General features: G+C 37.8%; 1 protein-coding gene across 3 annotated transcripts in view; it reads left to right on the top strand.

Annotated features, from left to right (window-relative positions):
* The window catches only part of RNF180 (ring finger protein 180), a 205,269-nt gene that overhangs the window by 15,846 nt on the left and 168,210 nt on the right, over nt 1–21,213 (top strand). For 2 of the 3 annotated variants that reach the window (XM_046671015.1, XM_046671014.1), the window contains exon 2: nt 7,453–7,587. The exons of the other annotated variant lie outside the window; for it this stretch is intronic. In XM_046671015.1, coding sequence (XP_046526971.1) covers nt 7,453–7,587 — 135 coding nt within the window. The remainder of the gene's footprint in view (nt 1–7,452; nt 7,588–21,213) is intronic. 3 annotated transcript variants of the gene reach the window in all.

Genomic DNA, 21,213 nt, shown 5'->3' with positions numbered 1-21,213 from the left:
TCATTGTGTTGTACACCTGAAACTAATATAATGTTGTATGTTAATATACTTCAGTACAAAAAAGTGGAAAAAAAAAAGAACAGACCAATACTTCAAGAAAACTTTCTTTTTATCAGATGAAAGAAAATTCAGTTTCAGTGTTACATAAGTACATTATTGATATTAAAGCTGATTTTTTCTTTAAGCCAGTTGAATGTAGTTTTTTTATAAAATAATTTTCACACTACCCTCTGGAAGGAGAAAAACTTCACATATGCCTAATATCCATAGACAGACATGCAGACAGACACAACAGAGACCCCATAACTTTCATTCCAAAACTTTAGCTGTACTTCAGGTAGCCATTCAGGTGGCTAAAAGGTTTTTACTAATATTTATGGAGAAAAGTTTTAAGATTTGCATTTCCCCATGATGAATAATTATGGAGGATTTTGGGCAAGGAGGTTGTGTAGCACTCTGTATTTTGAAAAGCCTCTTTTCCCTTTTTTTTCCTTCAGTCTCTGTTTTGATTACCTCCTCGGGTGTTAACGTTTCAAAGATATGATAGGATTTATAACTGCAGTGGACAAAGAAAGAATGCAAGTTTTCTCCTAGGAGTTTTAGGGTGTATAGTTCTGTTATCAGCAGTTTAGGGTAGTTACTATTTAAAATTTTCCTTTGCATTAGGCGTCCGATGACATGGGGCACTCTGTCTGTTTTATTGTCAATCATCGTGACACCCTCCCCTTTGCTCTCTTCACTTTCCCAGGGATTCTGCCTCTTAGCATCCTAATAAGGCTTTGTCACAAGTGCTGGCAACTTAACCTACAGCAGCTTGTGCCCTCCTAGTTTTGCAAAATGGCGTGCTAAGGTCTCTAACTTCTTATTCTGCTCTTCTACCTTGTCTCTCAGCCCCGAAGCTTAAGAGAGTAGTGGACAACTCATGTGTCCTCTAATTTCAGCTCTTCCCTCAACTTTCTAACTTAAGTTTTAGCCTCTAGTTGGGCATCAGTGGCTAGCCAAACTGCCCACAGTGGAGGCATGCTCACTGCGGCAGCCATTAGTTTCTCCTCTTTGCCAAAGTATGCTACGTGCAGTTTCTCAAACAAATACATAAAAACAGCTGGCACTTTTGGGACATCCCTGTACTCATGTGGCAGTCCACAGGCATCTAACATACAAGCTACACTTCTCAACACAGAGGTTGATGGCCAGCTTGGCGTTTCCCCTGTAGTTGCCTCTTTCCCATGGCCTATTTCTTCTGTCTCCTGGCTGGCTCACGAATTGTTGGTTCATAACCTTGGGAGCTTCCAGAATGAAATGTGAAACCAGCCCCCATACACAAAGGGCAAGGAAAGACTGAAGAAAGAGGCAGACCCCTCCAGATGGTAGGTGGCAGTTTTAATAAGGAAAGAAGCTTTCCTGTGAGGCTTGTCTTGAGCAGCCACAAGATGAGTAGCTCTCCATACCTGGCCGCCAAATCTTAAAAAGTTTATACAGAACCCAGCAGTCACATAAACCATCCAGATGGTTTATGTCCAGGTCTCGACAACACATTGCTGTCTCAGGGCTGTGTCCTTGAAAATGGCACCCACTGTGGGAACAGGGGGAGAGTGTACATTCCAAGCACAGAGGAGTGGGTGAGGAGCCTCTAGTTGCCCAGGTCCAGTTCTCAGGTCAACTGGTGGTCACGTTCTCTGCATTACCTCCAACAGCTTGGCAAGTAGACACATGATGTAAGAACTATCTTTGGTGTTAGGGTAAGGTTGCTAGGCTCACTAATCTAGAGACTTAGGTTTTAATACAGTCATGTGGAAGACCAATGCCTTGGGTACCCATGAGGAAGGAAGTTCAGAACTGACTCCTCCAAGTAAAGCCAGGACTTGCTAAGGGCAATGTTCTCAGTAGCACAGTAGATTAGAAAAAAGTCTGCTGATACAGAGAGATTATAAGGAAGTCTGTATTGACCTAGTCTCTGAGTAAAAGGTGGAGAAGAGTCTCGTCTGAAAATTCTGTTTATTAAGTTTTAAAGAAAAACTTAGGAAAATTTTCACACATACACAAAAATAGAATGGTATAATGAATCCTCATGTGTCAATCAGCCAGCTTTAATAGTTACTATTATTCTTCCATTCATGTTTCCTTTTTCTATATTATATACTTTGTTTCTATATTATGTAATTTTGCCTGCAAATGTCCCAAATTTCAATATTTATCTCTAGCCTAAGGACCTTTAAAAAACATAACAACAGCATTATATATCACATCTACAAAATTAAGTGTTTAATATCAGCTAATACCTAGTTCATGTATAATTTTCCCCAATTGTCTCAGAAATGTAGTTTTAGAGTTGATTTGTTTGAATCAAGAATCAAACAAGGTCTACATATTGCATTTAATTGATATCTTAAATCTCTTAATTTTCTCCTTCCTCTTTAAGAATTTATTTATTTGTTGAAAAAATCAGGTCATTTGTCCTGTAGAATTTCCTACATTCTCTCTGGCTAGTGTATCCTCATGGTGTCATTTAACATGTTTCTCTGTTCTTCATATAGTAAATAAAAAGTGGTTCTTAAATTTAGATGTTTGATTTGGTTCAGGTTAATTTTTATTTATTTATTTTTTTGAGGAAGATTAGCCCTGAGCTAGCATCTGCTGCCAATCCTCCTCTTTTTGCTGAGGAAGACTGGCCCTGAGCTCATCTTCCTCTACTTTCTATGTGGGACGCCTACCACAGCATGGCTTGACAAGTGGTGCCATGTCCGACCTGGGATCCAAACCAGTGAACCCCAGGCCGCCAAAGCGGAAGGTGCACACTTAACTACTGTGCCACTGTGCCGGCCCCTAATTTTTTCTTTTTTTACAGAAGACTTTATAGATGGTGCTGAGTACTTCCAATTGCATCACATCAGTAGGCACATGATATTTGATTGTTATGGGCTAAATGTGTCCCCCCAAATTCGTATGTTGAAGAGCTAATTCCCAGTATCTCAGAATATGACTGTATTTGGAGATAAGGCCTTTAAAGAGATGATTAAATTAAAATGTGGCTGTTTGGGTGGGCCCTAAGTCAGTCTGACTGGTGTCCTTGTAAGTAGAGGAAATTTGGATTCACAAAGAGACACCATATGTGTACCTACAGAGGGAGGACCATGTGAGGACACATGAGAAGGCTTCTAAAACCCAAGGAGAGGGGCCTCTGCAAAAACCAACCTTGACGGCCCCTGGGTCCTAAGATCCTTCTAGCCTCCAGAACTGTGAGAAAATAAATTTTTGTTGTTAAAGCCACCCAGACTGTGGTCCTTTGTTATGGTAGCCTTAGCAAACTAATACGGACTTGAGACACTTGTTACGCCCTTTCTCTGGAAGCTTACAATTTAGAGGACGATACAAATGTGCACATTAGTATAATACCTGGTGATGCAGTGATGTAAGTACTAAACGGAGGCTTAGGTAACATGAACTATTCAAAAGTAAATGCTGTTCAGGAAAGACAGAGCAAACAATAAAAGTGCCAGGAGCTTTAAACTCTTTTTTGGGGAAGATGATGCGATAAATAAGTAAAATAAACAAGGCCACATCTCTTGGCTTCCAGGTCAGTGCTTTATCTACGAGAAGATACCCACTTTTTTTTGTCTCCATTATCTAGCAATCTTCTACAGTAACCTAGGTATAGCTGCCTCTGTATCCAACAAAAAGCCTCTCTGGGTAACTACTCCTTTTGTCCATGAGAAACAAAGGATTTCGAAGCCAGGTCAGTCTGCTTATCTTTGCTGCCATTTTCTCATCAGAATCCTTTCTTGATTATTGATTATTGAATTCTATCTTGATTATGATTCAAAAAGAATATAAAAGAATATAAAAAAAGCATAGCAAGTTAGATAACTACTTATCGTCAACCTTTTGGTTAAGACCATGCTTCATATCATATTAATATATTTCACATAAAGAAAATATATTTTAGCCCTTTACCCTTATAAGAAATCAGCCTGAGAAGCATTTGGGGAAAGAAGGTTCCGTTTCACCTCAGGATCAGTTCTTTACTTAGATGTTTCCTTCTGAGAACCCTGACAGTTTTGCCTACTCTCTTCTACCCAGCTGGCTTAGAATCCCACTCACCCTTTCATATACTTTCACAATACACATGTTTGCTATTCTTCGTGTTCCCTGTTAAAATAATAGGTTCTTAGCAAATATTTATTGAATGAATGAATATCTGTAGCCCAAAACACAATTTAAAATTAACTTCAAAAAAATCACCTGACTTTTCCTTCTGCTACTGTCTCTTCTTGGTCCAATCAGAACATCATTGGCACTTTTACTTAAAATATATTTGAATGTATCCTAGATTGCTCAAAACTCTCCAGAAGTGACTAAACCTATTCCTTGGAACAAAAACTTAACATGCACTCATCATATGGTGATTAATAATATTTACATATGAATGCAAATATACACACACCATTTTGAAAAGTACATTTCAGCTTTCCTCACAACTTATCAATTCTGTATGTACTTTCTACCTTTTTTTATATTTCTCCCTAAGAAAGTAGTGTGCGAGAGGTTAATACATGGGTCCTACAAACTGTTACTTTCATTCACTTTTAGAATTCATTCCTTCTTTTACCAAAGAGTGTTAGCAGTTAAAATAGGCAAAATTAATCAAAATAAAGAAGTTACAAAATGTCTGCATTTCTTTAGTGATTTTTTTTTTTTACAATTCTCAAAGGTATCACTTAGATTAAAAGACTGCAGTAACATTCAGGACTGTCTGAGGTATGCTTGTGAGAGAAGGAAGGAAAAAGGAGAAATTTAAAAGTTATAAATAAATGCATTCAACTTCGATTGTAGTGTGTAGCTTAAGAAGCTATGGCAGAAGGTAGGAAGTACCTGGGAGCTACTGCAGCATCAAATTCATATTACCTTTTCTCCTTACTGTTGAATATGCATCATGTCATTCCTAGGAGTGTATCAAGCCCACGGGAGATGAAGAGAAGTAGAGGGAAGTTGGGTGAGAGGTGACTAGATGGTGATAAGGTAGTTTGAACTATTGAATACCTTAGTGTGCTTATAAAATATGTAGATTTCTACCCTAAAAACATTGAATTAGAATCTCTGAGGATGTGGCTTTCTGACCTATAGTTAAATAAACTCCCCAGGTGCTTCTTATCCCACACCTTTGAGGAGATGACTTTGACCTGAGATCTGAATGATGAGAAGGGAGCCAACCATGCAAAGACCTGGGCAAGAAGGTCTAGTGCTGTCCAGTTGGAGTACAGTACAAGTCATATATGTAATTTTTAAAGATTATAGTAGCCACATTAAAAAAGTAAAAAGAAACAAGTGAAATTAATTTTTACAGTTACTTAACAGTATATTAAAAATATGTCAACATTAAATTAATATAAAAACTATTGAAGTACTTAACATTCTTTTTTTTTCTATTAAGTATTCAAAATCCAGTGTGCGTTTTATACTTACTGCACATCTCAGTTCAGATAAGCCACATTTCAAGTGCTCGATAATATCTGACTGGTGGCTACCTTATAGGGTAGCACAGATCTAGATAGAGCAAGCAGCCAGTACAAAGGCCCTGATGGAGATTCATGTAGAGATGTGCATTTGACATCAAGAAGTTGAAAATATTGGTCTTGAACTTTGGAAAAAGATCAAAACTAGATATAGAGATTAAAAAAATAATTGATATGGAAGACTTGTCACACAGGGTGTGAATTTCAGTGAAGACTTCTTGGACTCACCTACAGGGATTTTTCTAACCACATTCTCGCACCCAAAAGGTCATGGAAGAATCTTGGCAGGGTGAGAGGTGAGGCAGGAGAGACAGGGAGAGTGTATGTGTATCTCAGGGAGGGGGAGAACATAGGCAGATATGGAGTTTCTCCATCGTTGGTTCTGATATGATCCCTCCCTGCAGTCCCCACTCCTGGCTGAGAACCACTGGTGGTTAAAAGGGAAATGAGGATCAAAGATGCTAAGAAAGATATATAGAGAGAAAAGTCGTGCTAAAGAAGTAAAGGAGGGGGATTCAACAATGCATCAAGAAGGAGGAGGTCAGGACATTTGCAAATTAAGATATTATTGATGATGATTGAGGACAAAGTTTAAATAGAGTGGTCAGCTGGGCTAAGATGGGTTCTGAAGATGTCAGTGGAGACAGAACTGCTGCCTAAGCTACCTGAAGGTCCCAGCTAGATTGGCTACCAAAAGGTCATGCTGTGCCCTGCCAGCCAGAGTTCCTTAAATCCTTCCTTTAAATTTGGGTTAAGGTGCATCTGTGTTCCCTCTTTTATAGTTCTTACAGCTGTTGCATTTTCATTAATTGTTTGTGTAGTATATCTCTGTCCTCAACCTGACCACACTATAGAGCCACCTGGGGAGCTTTTTAAAAGTACACGTTCCTGACTCCCTCTCCATCTCAGAATAAGTTGAAATTTCTAGGCATCACTATTTTTTAAAGCTTCCCAAGTGATTCTAATGATCTAGAGTAGAAAATTATTGATCCATAGCATAGTGAGCACCTCTATGACAGAAAATGACTTACTCATTTTTGTGCCCCCAGAGTTTGACTCATTATGGAACATATGGTTAGCTCTTAGTAAATGTTTACTGAATGAATGAAAAATGAAAAAGCTAAAAAATGAGAATTGTGGCCAGGGGACTAGGCAGGTCCTTGTGGGTGGCTTAATAAATTAACATTTCCTTTCTTTATAATGAATAGTTACCAGGCAAGTTATTAAATACACTGCACCTATTTCAGAATCCTTACTATTAGTATAAAACTGTTTCCCCAAATTGGTCCAAATCACAGTATTGACATAAAATCTCAGATGTAAAAATAGACTACAGAATTGGTAGGGCTATTCTCTAACTGTCTGTTTGACTGCACATACCAACAAGATGTGGTATAGTTAACTGTTTTACTGAGTACAGTATGCAAGAGAAATTACTGCATTTGGGATAAAGGATTTTTGTTGCCAATTTAAAGTAAGTACTTTCAGTTTTCACAGAATTAACTACAACTCAGTAAATCCTATTGTGTTTAAAATTTAATGCTGTGGCTATTCAAAACTTCCTATTTACACAGATATTTATAGTTCTTTCTTATGACTCTTAAAGCCATTGAAGTAACTATAATTGACCCTTCAGCAGTTGCCTTTTGCCACTTTTATATGAGAAAAATCGAAAGAAATAGGCATAAAATGTTCTGCAAAAATAAAATAAGCTGGTAGTCACTAACATAATGCATCATCATCGTAATTAAGTGGAATTTTCAATCCCAGACATATTTTATAGGCTGCCCTTAGCCTGAGATCTGATAACTAGTAGGTACCTCAAATAATGATAATTCTCTTCCTTCTGCTCCACATGTAGCTAATGCTGTGCTAAGGGTTTAGAAAATTGAGTTAATCCGACACAGTTTAATATTCTAAAAATGCATTAATTTTCCCACAGATGAAAAGAAGTGAAGAATTGGTAACTAAAAATTATAATCAAGAAGACATAAGTATTCTTCGTTGTTGGAAATGTAGAAAATGTGTAGCAAGTTCTGATTGTTTCATGAAATATCTTGAGAGTCAAGTGGTTAAGGTGAGTACTGCTAACTCCAGTCTTCAATTTCCTAGCATAAGAATGCTGCAGGCACCCCCATGTGTGCGCACATATCCCTCCACACCTGACTTAGCTTTTCCCTTATTTTATCTGACCCACTGAAAACAGTTCAAAGTGGTATTCAAAAGGCACCCCACCTTTCACAGTTACAATTAATTTTACCTTCAGCTGCTAACATTAACGTGACCTTAAAGTTCCAAGGGCAAGATTGGTCATAAGTTGAAGTCCATGCTTTTTTAATCCCCACCATGAGTGAACCTTAGGCATCACCACATAATTAAATTCAAGGTCCTATTAAGAATTAAGAATTAAGAAATTCAATATCCTATTATATAGTTTTTAATATTCAATATGGACCTAGGAAAGAAAGTTCGTGTATAGTTTAAAAAGTCAATAGGAAAACCTGAAAAATATTTAAAAACATTTAATTGATTGTCTGGTTAAAAATAAATGTTATTTATTTTTTTTGTGGAAGATTAGCCCTGAGCTAACTAGTGCCAGTCCTCCTCTTTTTGCTGAGGAAGCCTGGCCCAGAGCTAACATCCATGCCCATCTTTCTTTACTGTATATGTGGGATGCCTATCACAGCATGGCGTGCCAAGCAGTGCCATGTCTGCACCCGGGATCTGAACTACCAAACCCCGGGCCGCAGAGAAGCGCAATGTGTGAACTTAACCGCTGCGCCACCAAGCCAGCCCCAAAGTAAATGTTTTTAAAACGACAAAAATAGAATTCCTAAACTTCTCTAGCAGCAATATGAAAGCGGCAATATCAAAGAGTTGCAAACTAAGTAGTAATTCATAGACTTCACACAGAATTCCCAATGCAACAAAAACAGCATCTGTAATCACATATCTTTGTTTTTTTCCCCTTTGAGCAACACAGTTTTTTTATTTGTTAGTTTTGTTTTGTTTTTTGCCTCAGCCACATTTGATCGTGGTTATTTCCTCTCCACTCTAATAGATTAGCCAACTTGAACTGATAATAGTAGATAACTTTAGTTGCGTACTCACCACACGCCAGATGTAGTGACAGCTGACAAAACATTTTAATTGGGAAAAAAAACCTTTTCATGCTATGCGTATTTAATTGGGTTTAATTTACATAGAGTAAAAAAAAAAATTAAGTATACAGCTTGATAATTTTTTTCAGCCCTGCTGTGAATTAGATGAAGAAATACAACATTTCTATCACCCTAGAAGGCTGTCTTGCTCTTTTCCAGGCAATACTCTCTTTCTCACAGGCAACCACTATACTGATGTCTATCACCATAGACTAGTTTTGCCTGTTCTTGACTTTATTCAAGTGGAATTATATAATCATATAGCATGCACTTTTTTGTACCTGACTTATTTTGCTCAGCATGTGTTTTAGAGATTCATTTATATTTTGTGTGTATCTGTAGTTTTTTCTGTTTTTTACTGAGTAGTATGTCATTTATAAATATGCCACAGTTTATCAATTTTTTCTGCTGATGGACATTTGAATTTCCAGTTTGGGGTTATGAATAAAACTGCTATCAATATTCTTGTAAAATACTTTCTCTGTGATTTATTTATTTTTTCTGAGGAAGATTGTCCCTGAGCTAACATCTGTGCCAGTCTTGCTCTAATTTATATATGGGTCACCTCTGTAGCGGGGTAGGTCCACACCTGGCATCCAATCCTGCAAACCTGGCCGGCTGAAGCAGAGCATGCCAGACTTAGCCACTAGGCCATGGGGCCAGCCCTCTCTGTGTTTTGTTATTTCTTTTTGATAGATACATAGGAATGAATTTGTGTGGGGGGGGGGGGGGTGTCTGATAGAATAGGTGTATTTTTAATTTTTTTAGAAATTGCTGGTAGTTTTCCAAAGTGAATATTCACTTTCAGTAACAATGGTGAGAATTCTAGTTGCTCTGTATCTTTGCCAGCACTTGGTATTTTCAGTCTTTGTAGTTTTAGCCATTCTGGTAGATGTATAGTGGTATATCATAGTTTTAATTTGCATTTCTCTAGTGGCTAATGATGTTGAGGCATCGGTTAGGCATTGTTTTAAATGTTTTGTAAGATTTATGTTTTATAGTATAAGGATAGATTATCATGAGGAAGATAATCTATCATCTTCATTTCATGGATAAGGAAACTGAGGCACAGAAGATTAAATAACATGCCCAGATCACACTTGGACTGAGCAGGGCAGCTGCAATTGGACCTGACAGTGAGGGTCTGGAGCCAGTGCTCTGAACCTCTACACTCTCTTTCCTGCCTTTGTTCCGCCCTCAGGATATCATGCATTTTACACCTTTTCAACAGAGTGGCTTATTCTTTTATTTACCTAGAGAATTCCTATTCATTAATTCATTTAATAAATATTTAATGAGCAAGAAAGTTTCAAGTACTGCTCTAGGATCTATTGAGATGGGTTGTGGAAGAGAGTGATACAGAATCAAAAATTCTTGTCTTCTAGGAGCTTTTAACTCTAGTTGAAAATAGGCCAAGCATTATAGCCTGATTTGATAAGTACTGTAACAGAGGAATGCAAACAAACTACTACCAGGGCTGCTCACAAAAGCCTTCCTGGAAGAGGTAATGTGAAAAAGAAGGAAAGAAAGAAAGAAAAAATATATAAATACATATATTTTACAACTTTTTAAGTATAATTTGTAAACCATAAAATTCATCCATAGTAAAATACACTTCAGTGATTTTTAGTAAATTTTGAGTTGTGCCACCACCATTACAATATAGTTTTGACACCTTTCTATTACCCTACAAAATTTCCTCAGGCCCATTTGCCCTGCATTGATGCCCAGCCCCTGGCAACCACTGATCTGCTTTTTGTCTCTATAGCTTTATATATAAAATAAAATGTTTATGTATATGCATAATAATATATATAAAACTATTGAAACTATTTCATAAAATAAAAGTACTTTATATAAATATATAAAACCTAAATATGTAAAAATTAATATATGTGAAATATAAACATTTCATTAAAATGTTAAAGATGAACAAAAAATCTGTTTTGATTAAAGGAAACTATGAAATAAAACATTGGAATGTAAAGTAATTTTATCAGTTGCCATGCTGAAACAATGTTAAATCTATCACCTATCAAATTATTATAATTTATATTACCTATTAAACTATACAATTAAAAATTTGAAAATACATGTGTGTATAATGTAAGTTGTTTCTGAAAGTGTTTTGTTTACTTTCTGTAAATGGAATCACACTGTAAGTAGGTATTCTTCTGGGAATTGCTGCTTTTACTTAATATCACCATGTTTAGTGTAATTCCAGTTTATTTTCACTTTTGTGTAATATTCCAGTTTATTAATACATCACAATTTATCATTCATTCTATCAATTTATAATTCAGATGTCTATCTTGAGTTACATTTAGTTGTTTTGCTCTTACAACAGTGTTGCTGTGGGCTTTCTTGCATGTATCTTGGCACACATGGGCAGGAGTATATTACTAGAAGTGGAGTTACAGTGCCGTAGGGTACTGCCACGTTCAACTTTCCTGGGCAATGCTAAGCTGTTTTCAAATGATGGTCCCATGAGCAGTGGTTGAGCATTGCTGTGATTCCACATCTTTACCAACATTTAATGTCTTCTCATTCTCTGAGGTCATTTGTGTTTTCTGTGAAATGTCTTTTTTTCTTGCCTGTTTTTATATTAGGTAGCTTTGTTTTGATTTTTGGAAGTTCTTTATGTATTCTAAATACTAATCCTTTATTGGTTATTGTAGATATCCTTTGCTAGTTTATGTAACTTGTATTTCATTCTTTGTGGTATCTTTTGATAAACAGAAGTTCATGACATAATGTAGATGAATTTATTAATCATCTCCTTTACGTTTGGTACTTTTTGTTGAAGAAATTCTTCTATACCCTGAGGGGAAGATATTTTTCCTTTCCTTCGACTGAATACGAAACTTGAGATAGGCAAGTTTCTTTCTGTGTCCTTCTGAGCAACAGATTTATTTCTCTTTAATCCTTACACTGAGATTATAACTCAGCTTTGTGTAGGCATTCTCCCTCAGGGTCTCCCCACCTTGAGCAAACCCTGGACTTTGTTTCCTGTCTTCCACACTTCATGCAGACATGCATGGCCCTCAGAACAACACAGAAGATCAGGAAACTGGGGATACAGCATCCAGAGCTGTTGGCTCCAGGACCACACTTTTTTAGCCCTGACCAATGCCAGGAAATGGAAGTCTCACACTCTGCCTGTCACCCCTCACAAAACTATGAACTGGACACTTGGAATCACTATAATTTCTGCTGCAGAATAACCAGGTACCTCCCAAAGCAAGCTTGCCAGAAGAAACAGCGCAAATACAGTTATTACTTCTGCCTTCATAATATTGAGCAGGTGTACCTCTTGATGGAAGCTAGGTCATTGTGGGACTCGATCTCTAAGGGGATCTGGGACATTTGAGCTTTAGTTTTCCAGCCATTAACATGTAGTAAGGCATATGACAGGGAATTTTGAGACAATCCACAATGTCCAAAGGAGAAAAGGGGACTCCTACCCTACCTTCAGGACTAAGATACATGAAATGTGGGCAAGAACCAAAACCAAAAGCAAAATAAGAACACAAAACCCCTAAAAACATAAAAATAAAACAACAGAAATGGTCTCTGTTTGTGAAGTCTGGGCGATGGGGGGGATGATATACTCAGTTTTACTTTTTTAGTCAGTTTTGATACAGTTTTGGACATGTCAAGTTTATGTAGCCTATAGAACATTCAGATAGAGATTTCTATGAGGCGGGTGGTTCTATGGATATGGGGTTCAGAACAGAGTTCTGACGAAAAGTGTCAAGTTGGGAGTCATCAGCATGTAAGTGGTGAGTGAAGCTGTGAGAGTGGATGAGGTCACCATGCAGAGTATGAATGGAGTGAGAAAAAAGAGGGCGCAGGAACATTTAGAGGATGGACAGAAAAAAAAGAAGCTCATAAAGTAGGAAAAAAAGAGTAGCGAGAAAGGACTGAAAATCAGGATATGGCTTTATGGAAGCCAAGGGACAAACGTCTTCCAGGAGAGATTGGTTTGTCGTACTGAACGTTGTGGGGAGATGTAGAAGATCAGATACTGCCTCCAAGGTGAAGGTTGTACACTGAACAATTGTAGATGGTTACAGTCTATGAAAGCTGCCCCCCAGATCTGTACACAATTGGCATACAAACTGTATGGCCATATGGAGAGACTCGTGAGAATTAAAAGTATGCATTGGTTTTAGCAAAGAGGCGATCACTGGTCAACGTTCATTGTAGCTGTGAGAGTTGTAGGGTTGGGTACTAGATTCCAGTGAGCTGAGGAAAATGGGAACTGAGGAATGGTCCAGCACTTAGTGTAAAGCATTATAATTGTTGGGTTATTCCTGTTTTTCCATTACCAGGCTGTGCAGTGTTTCATCTTTGTACCACCACTACCAATACAGTGGTGGTCATAAATGTGATCAATGAATGTTGAATTGATTGTTGGATTATGTAGCCTATCCTTCATCTCTTTTGGCTAGGTATTTTGCTCATTTTCTCTCTGGCTTTATTATCCTGGTGTTGTCTTTCCTTCACTGGCTATAATATTGAAATAAATCATATTTTTATTGCTTATTACATTTTATATATCTTTCCTTTTCTTATTGTTAGCATATATTTATTCTATACGTAGTCTTACCACATGCAATGGACTGAATTAGGTCCTTCCCCCAAATTCATATGTTGAAGTCCTAACCCCTCCATGTGACTGTATCTGGAGATAAGTCTTTAGAAGGTAACTAAAGTTAAATGAGGTCATAAGGATGGGGCCCTAATCTGTTCAGACTGTGGGCTTATAAAAAGAGGAAGAGAGGGGCTGACCCGGTCGTGCAGTGGTTAAGTTTGCCTGTTCCGCTTTGGCGGCCTGGGGTTTGCTGGTTTGGATCCCAGGTGTGGACATGGCACCACTTGGCAAGCCATGCTGTGGTAGGTGTCCCACATATAAAGTAGAGAAAGATGGGCACGGATGTTAGCTCAAGGCCAGTCTTCCTCAGCAAAAAGAGGAGGATTGGCAGCAGATTTTAGCTCAAGGCTAATCTTCCTCAAAAAAAAAAAAAAAAAAAAGAGAGAGATTTCTGTCTTTCCACCATGTGAGGACACAGAGAGAAGGTGACTTGTCTGCAAGCTAAGAAGCGAGCTCTCACCAGTACCTGAACATGCTGACACTTTTTGATCTCAGACTTCTACCCTCCTTTAAGTCACCTAGTCAATAATATTTTGTTATGGCAGCCCAAGCTAAGTAAGACAGGACAGGTGCTGTACTAGGCACTGGAAATTCAAAGGAGAGGAGAAAAAAAGGACAAATCCTTGTGAAGCTTTCAGGATAGCGGTCAATCATAAATATTAAATTAGCTGTGTGAGTGGCAAAAGGAAAAGTATAGGGAGCCATAAGAATAGGATATAGACAGGATTAGAGTTAGTTCTAAGGGAAAGTCTTCTCTGAGGAAGTGACTTGTGTGGAAATGTACTGAGAGCAGTAGAGGAGGGAGAATGTTCCAAGATTTTGAACCAGCATGTTCAAAGGCCCTATGGTGGAGAGAATGTGGGGTATCCATGAAACTGGAAAATTTCCATGATTGAAGTTCAGGGATTAAGAGGGAGTTTGACAAGATTTGAGGCTAGAAAGATGATATTGGTTTGATCATTTATAGTCTGTAAGCCAAATGAAGGACTTTGATCTTTATCCCAAGAGCTGAGAAGTTACTGAGAAAGAGTGACATGATCTTGAATTCTAAAAAGATCATTTTGAGGGTGGGCCCGGGGGTGCTGTGGTTAAGTTCGCATGTTTCACTTCGGCGGCCTGGGGTTGGTTTGTTTGGATCTTGGGTGCAAACTTATGCACCACTTGTCAAGCCATGCTGTGGCAGGCGTCCCACATATAAAGTAGAGGAAGATGGCCGTGGATGTTAGCTCAGGGCCAGTCTTCCTCAGCAAAAAGAGGAGGATTGGCAGCAGATGATAGCTCAGAGCTAATCTTCCTCAAATAAATAAATAAATAAGATCTTTCTGGCTATTATGTGAAGAATGCATTAGAAAGGTAACAAGAATGGTTGCAGGGAGGCTGCCGTTAAATGAGGCTTTCGGTTTTTTTCCTTCCATTCTGACCTTTTGAGTAAAACAAGTTTTCATGTTTGAAGTACATTCTCAAAACGCAAATAGAAAAACCAAGCAGTCCAGTAGAATTTGGTTCCTTTGCGTTTCTAACACTGCAAACGTTTAATTAGTAATGTTAATCTAAATGACATTTTTGTTACCTGATCTTTTCCCTGTAGTGTTTATACCTGTAGTAGTTAAATCAATATAGTTGGCTCACTTTTAACAAACTAAGAGAATGTTATTGCTAGCATTGTAAATGCCAAGTGTTAAACATCATTCAAAACATTATATAATATTAATTTGTTTGTCAACTTTTTATATTTAACCTATTTTGCTTAATTAAAAATCTTAAAGATCATTAGATGGTAAAAAGATAATGCAGGGGCCAGCCTGGTAGTGTAGTGGTTAAGGTGTCGTGCTCTGCTTCTGGGGCCCAGGGTTCACAGGTTTTGATCCAGGGCTCAGACCTGCTACCCATCAGGCCATGCTGTGGCAGCATCCCACATAAAATAGAGGAAGATTGGTACAGATGTTAGCTCAGGGCCAATCTTCCTCACAAAACAAAACAAAATAAAAAAAGATAATGCATCAGATTTGGAATTTTAAAATTAAATATTCTCATTGTACAGAGCAGCTAAAACTCTTCTCTACCCTTAAAAAAAAACAAAATAGCAATGAATCAGCTCCCCCTGCTGCTTGAAGAAATTACTTCATTTATTAAATATTTTGTGAACATTTTTCTGATACCATTAAGTGAAATTGGGTGTTAGATACTTTCTCCTCCTCCTCTTCCTCCTTCTCCCATGTGAAAAATTTGAGACCTGAAAAATCTGTCGTAATGTTTTTAAAATCCTAATAATACAGTGTTTAAAATTTTTCATTTAATTTTTTCCCAAGGAGATAATGTGTTGTGCCACTACTTTAAAAGTTTTAAATTTCTCAAATCAGGTTGCTTCCAGTTTAATCATTCATCTTCAAATACATCCACTAAAACTTTATCGCATATATTTGTGCGATTTTTTTAAAAATCAAGTGACTGTAGACTTATAATAGTTTGGTATGTCCTGTTTTACCTGTAAAATTATATTGGAAGTAAATATCATATATATGTATATATTTTTTCTAAGACTGTGCGTGTGTAAATACAGGTGAAGTAGTTGGCAGTCTCATTTGTAATTGAGGCTTCTGTATTTACCCCGGTTATCTTTGCCATGTCTAAGTTTTAAGAAAAGGAAACAGAATATTAACACTCTTAACCCAGCCTTTTATGTTCCTCCCACTTCTATCTATTGCTGTCACTGATTTTCCTCTTTTTGGTTGGCATGAAAGGATGCTTTAACGTTTAAGTATTTAGGGAGACAGAAATGTGTGCTTGCTTTATATTAACAGTTCTCAAATGAAGGAGGTTGGGCTGGAGCTCACATAGCAGAATCAACTGTGGAATTTTTTCTAAACCTACCTTTCCTCTGTATAAGTGAATGTGTTGTTTTTGGTTAATTTAAAAATAAGTCATGCCTCAGGTTTTGTTTGCTTTGTTCTCTTTTGTTTTTCTTTTTTATAAGCCTAGAGAAGAATAGTAGTATCATGCCTTAAAATATACTTGGGCAAATGATATAAGAAAGTTGCTTGCTCTAAAAATGATAGTATTTATTTGGCATAGGAAGTAACTGGAAGCTTGGTGACTGAGGGCATGAGTTCTGAAGCCAGGCTGCCTCAATGGAAATCTTTGCTTTGCTGCTGCTGACTCTGGGACCTTGAATAAGTTATGTAAAAGTTACTTAATTTCAAGTTATGTAAAAGTCGCTTTATTTCTTTTGTTTCAATTTCCTTATCTGTAAAATAAACAGAGTCTGGGCACAGTAAGCACAGTACAAGTGTTTGTTACCCAGTGCAAATAAGAAGAATATGTACATTGTAAAATTTCCTTCACCTACCTAGAACTATGATTTCAGTGTTTATTCTCAAAGAAATGATCATAAAGCATCTCTAGAATTTATAGTAGATAGTGATTTCTTAGTACCATGGTCAATCTTATGTGATTAAATATAACGATCACTTTATATGATTAAATGAAATAATGGAATATGTACAATGAAATAATAAAATGAGATAATAAATGTAAGGTACCTAACATGGTCCCTGGCATATAATAAGTTTCTTCACTCCCTTTATATGGTCAACACTGTGTCTAGTAATCACTCAATAAGTATTGATAGGTTGATTGCCATTAACTTAATTTGATGTTAATTATTAATTTTATTTATTAATAATAATTAATAATTATTAATAACAATTAATAATTGATTTTTTTGTAGACCAAACTAGAAATATTTGTTTAGTTAATATGTAGACAGAACCTTGAAAAGTCAGAAAAAATTGTGCATCTATAAATGAAGTAAAGGTGACTATTTGTCAATGCCAGTTTGTATTCTTTTTTTTAATCTTTTTTAAATTTTATTTATGTAATTTTCAGATTGGCACCTGAGCTAACATCCATTGCCAATCTTTTTTTTTTTTTAACTTCTTCTCCCCAAAGCTCCCCAGTACATAGTTCTAGGTCCATCTGGTTGTGCTATGTGGGATGCTGCCCCAGCATGGCCTGATGAGCGGTGCCATGTCTGTACCCAGGATCTGAACCAGCGAAACCCTCGGCCAACAAAGTGGAGTGCATGAATTTAACCACTCGGCCGTAGGACTGCCCCCTCAATTCCAGTTTGTATTCTTTTTTTTTTTTTTTTTTTTAAAGATTGGCACCTGAGCTAACAACTATTGCCAATCTTCCTTTTTTTTTTTGTGCTTTTTCTCCCCAAATCTCCCAAGTACATATAGTTGTATATTTTAGTTGTGGGTCCTTCCAGTTGTGGTATGTGGGATACCTCCTCAACGTGGCCTAATGAGCAGTGCCATGTCTGTGCCAAGGATCCGAACTGGTGAAACCCTGGGCTGCCGAAACGGAGCATGCAAACTTAACCACTAGGCCATGGGGCCGGCCCCAGTTTGTATTCTTTATGAGAGCATTTTGAAGAATTCATTAGAGTTATACTAATTTGCATCACTGTCATCTCATGATGGAAGGGGCTAATATGTCTGAGTGTGAATGTTTGTAAGATTAATTCTGTTCTTCAAAAATTTTAACTGTACCTTCATTTTGTTTCTGAGGCAAATTATTTAGGTAAAGATACACTGCTTATTTTTATTGAGTCACTTCCAATCAATTTCCCAAGGTTCTTTAAAAAATAGATTTGTGTAGTCCATTTAAATTTGTTAGAATGGACCCTGGCTCATATATGACCAAATTGTTAAGAATTCAGATTTTTAAATGAATTTTTTCTAAGAATACAGAAAGGAAAAACAAGCACACTGTTATCAATGCACATTTTTGGCAGTTTTCAGTAGTTTGAAGAAAATAGTTTAAAACCTGCAGGGGCTAGGGAATGTAAAGAGTAATGAAAAATCTATAAAATTTGATACAGAATAGATATTCTTTCATTTACCAAGCATTTATTAAGTACCTATTGCACTTCAGACACTACCTTGTGATCTGAGGGTCCAAAGAGAACCAAGGTAATGTATGCTCCATGGAGCTTATCAACTAAAACTTTTATGATTTTTCAAGTGTTTCTTGATCTCTTTTCTTTAAGGATTGATTGACTGACTGATTGATTCAAAGATTGGCACCTGAGCTAACATCTGTTGCCAAGCTTCCTTTTTTTTTTTTTTTCTTTCTTCTCCTCAAAGCCCCCCAGTACATAGTTGTATATTCTAGTTGTAGGTCCTTCTGGCTCTGCTATGTGGGTTGCTACCTCAGCATGGCTTGACGAGCAGTGCCAGGTCCACGCCCAGGATCCAAGCTGGTGCAACCCTAAGCCATGAAAGTGTAGCCCATGAACTTACCCACTTGGCCATGTGGCCGGCCCCTATTCACTATTTTTTAAAATAAGTTTTATTAGGGTATAATTTACATATGATAAAATGCACATTTCAGTGAGTTTTGACAATGTATACATACTCATGTACCTGCCACCAGTATCAAGATGTACAACATTTGTAGAGTTTCTTATAAATGAAATCATATGGTATATATTCTTTTATCTCTGGCTTTTTATGTTCAACATAGTGTTGTTGAGATTGATTCATGTTGTTGCATATATCAATAGCTCATTCCTTTTTATTACTAAATATTACACATTATATGAATCCCATAGTTGTTTATCCCTTGTATGGATGCCATAGATTTTGATGGACATTTATGGTGTTTGCAGTTGTGAGCTATAATAAAATTTCTATGAATGTTTGTATACAAATCTTTATGAACATATATTTTCATTTCTTTGGTTATTGCAAGGAATTGCTAGGTCTTATGGTAAGTTTAAGCATAGCTTTTTAAGAAACTAACAAACTGTTTTCTAAAATAACTATACCATTTTGCATTCCCACTGGCAATGTATGAGGGTCAGTTGCTCTATATCTGTGTCAGTACTGATGTTGCCAGTTCTTTTTTTTTTTATTAGCTATTGTAATGTACAGAGGGATACCTCATTGTGGTTTGAATTTGCGTTTCTCTAGTGACTAATGATGTTATGCGTCTTTTGTTGTGGTTATTAGACGTTAGTACATCTTCTTTTGTGAAATGGCTTTTAAAATTTTGTACTCATTGTTAAAATTGCATTTTTTTATTTAGTTGTGAGAGTTCTGTATATATTCTCACTAAAAAGTTCTTGTCAGATATGGGTTTTGCAAAAATTTTCTTCCAGTCTGTGGCTTGTGTTTTCATTATTGTAGTGATGCTTTTTCAAAGAGAAGATGGTTTAATTTTGGTGAAATCCAGTTTATCATTTTTTTCCCTACGTGGTTAGTGTTTTTGCGTCTGAGAACACTTTGCCTATCCCAAGGTTTCAAAGATTTTCTCCTGTGTTTTCTTCTAGACATTTTGTAGTTACAGCTTTTACTTTCAGGACACTGATCCGTTTTGAGTTATTTTTGTGTATGGTGTGTGGTAAACATCAAGTTGTTTGTTTACCATATATGGATATCTAATTGTTCCAGCACCAATAATTGAAAAGTCTATCTTTTTAAATTACCTTTCCATATTTGCCAAAAATCAATTGACCATAGATACAGGTCTATTTTTGGACTCTACTCTGTTCCATTGATCTAGTATGTGTTGAAATCAGGTATTGTATGTCCTCCACCTTTATTCTTCTATTACAAAATTTTTCAGAGTGATTTAGGTCATTTTGCATTTTTACATAAATTTTACAATCTATCAATTTCTATAAAAAAAACTTCTGAGATTTTAAGTGGGATTGTATTGATCTATAGGTTGATATGAGAAGAATTGGCATCTTAAAAACATTGAACCTTTCAGAGGGATCCAAGATGGCACCGTGAGTAGTCCTTTTTGTCTCTCCCCCTTCGAGTCTACAATTATTTGGACACTCATCGCTTAACAAAGGATATCCAGATAGCATCTCAGGACGTCTGAGAGACCCACGCGACTATACATCGGAAGGTGGACGGACTTCCCTCCTGGAGGATGTGGAGATAGGTGAAAACTCTCCGACCCCGACCGAACAGCCTAGTACCTGCAAGCAGCTTTCTTCCAACGTCAAGCAGCTTTCTTCCAACGGACGCCCCCAGAAGATCAACACACACCTAGGGCAGGAGCGAGCACACACAAGAGGAGCGACAGTGGAAACAGGTGACCAGAACCCTACCAAAACCCCCTGCAATTACTCCTAAACGCAGAGGGAAACTCTAGAGGTACACACCTGAGCCCGTGGGGAGAGTCTCGCCCCGCCATTGACGGGGAGATCCCGCCTAGTGTTCACAGCACCTGGAGGGTCCCAGAGAGAATCACTGAGGGTACGGCGGCCCCCTGAATGCCACTGCCTGCACGGTGGGGAAAGGGATTGCCGGAGATCTTGGAGAGGACTGGGGCTGGGTGAAGCTCCAGAGGCCGGCTCCGTGCCCCGGAGGGGAAGCTCCAGAGTTCCACCCAGGCAGCAGACAAAACTCTCTATCTGCCATTAGTGGAGGGGCCATGCCCAGCATCCACAACACCGGGAGGGTCCTGGAGAGGAGAACATCAGGCAGGGCAGCAGCTGACCAGCTACCACTGAAATCGGGATATCCGGCTATCCCCCAGACAGGGCAAAGGGCTCCCCGAGTTCCTGGGGAACAGGACTGGGGCTGAGTGGAGTTCCAGGGACCCAACTCCGTAGCTTAGGGGGAAACCCTACAGGCTCACAGCAACCTCAGGGAAAGCCTCTGCACAGCACTAGTAGAGAGCACCCATCCGGCATCCACAAGGCTGGAAGACCCCGGGACAAAAGTAGCATAGCTAGGTGAGCTAACCACAGACTGTAGAAGATGCCAATAGCTCTGCTGCGACCCATAGTGGACAAGTGAGATTTTGTGGGTGCCGACAGTGATGGAGCGGCAAATATAAGTGATCCTACCCCTGGCCGCTG

Source organism: Equus quagga, chromosome 9 (assembly GCF_021613505.1).
Source record: "Equus quagga isolate Etosha38 chromosome 9, UCLA_HA_Equagga_1.0, whole genome shotgun sequence".
Lineage (NCBI taxonomy): Eukaryota > Metazoa > Chordata > Mammalia > Perissodactyla > Equidae > Equus > Equus quagga.
This window is presented reverse-complemented; position numbering and strand designations above follow the sequence as displayed.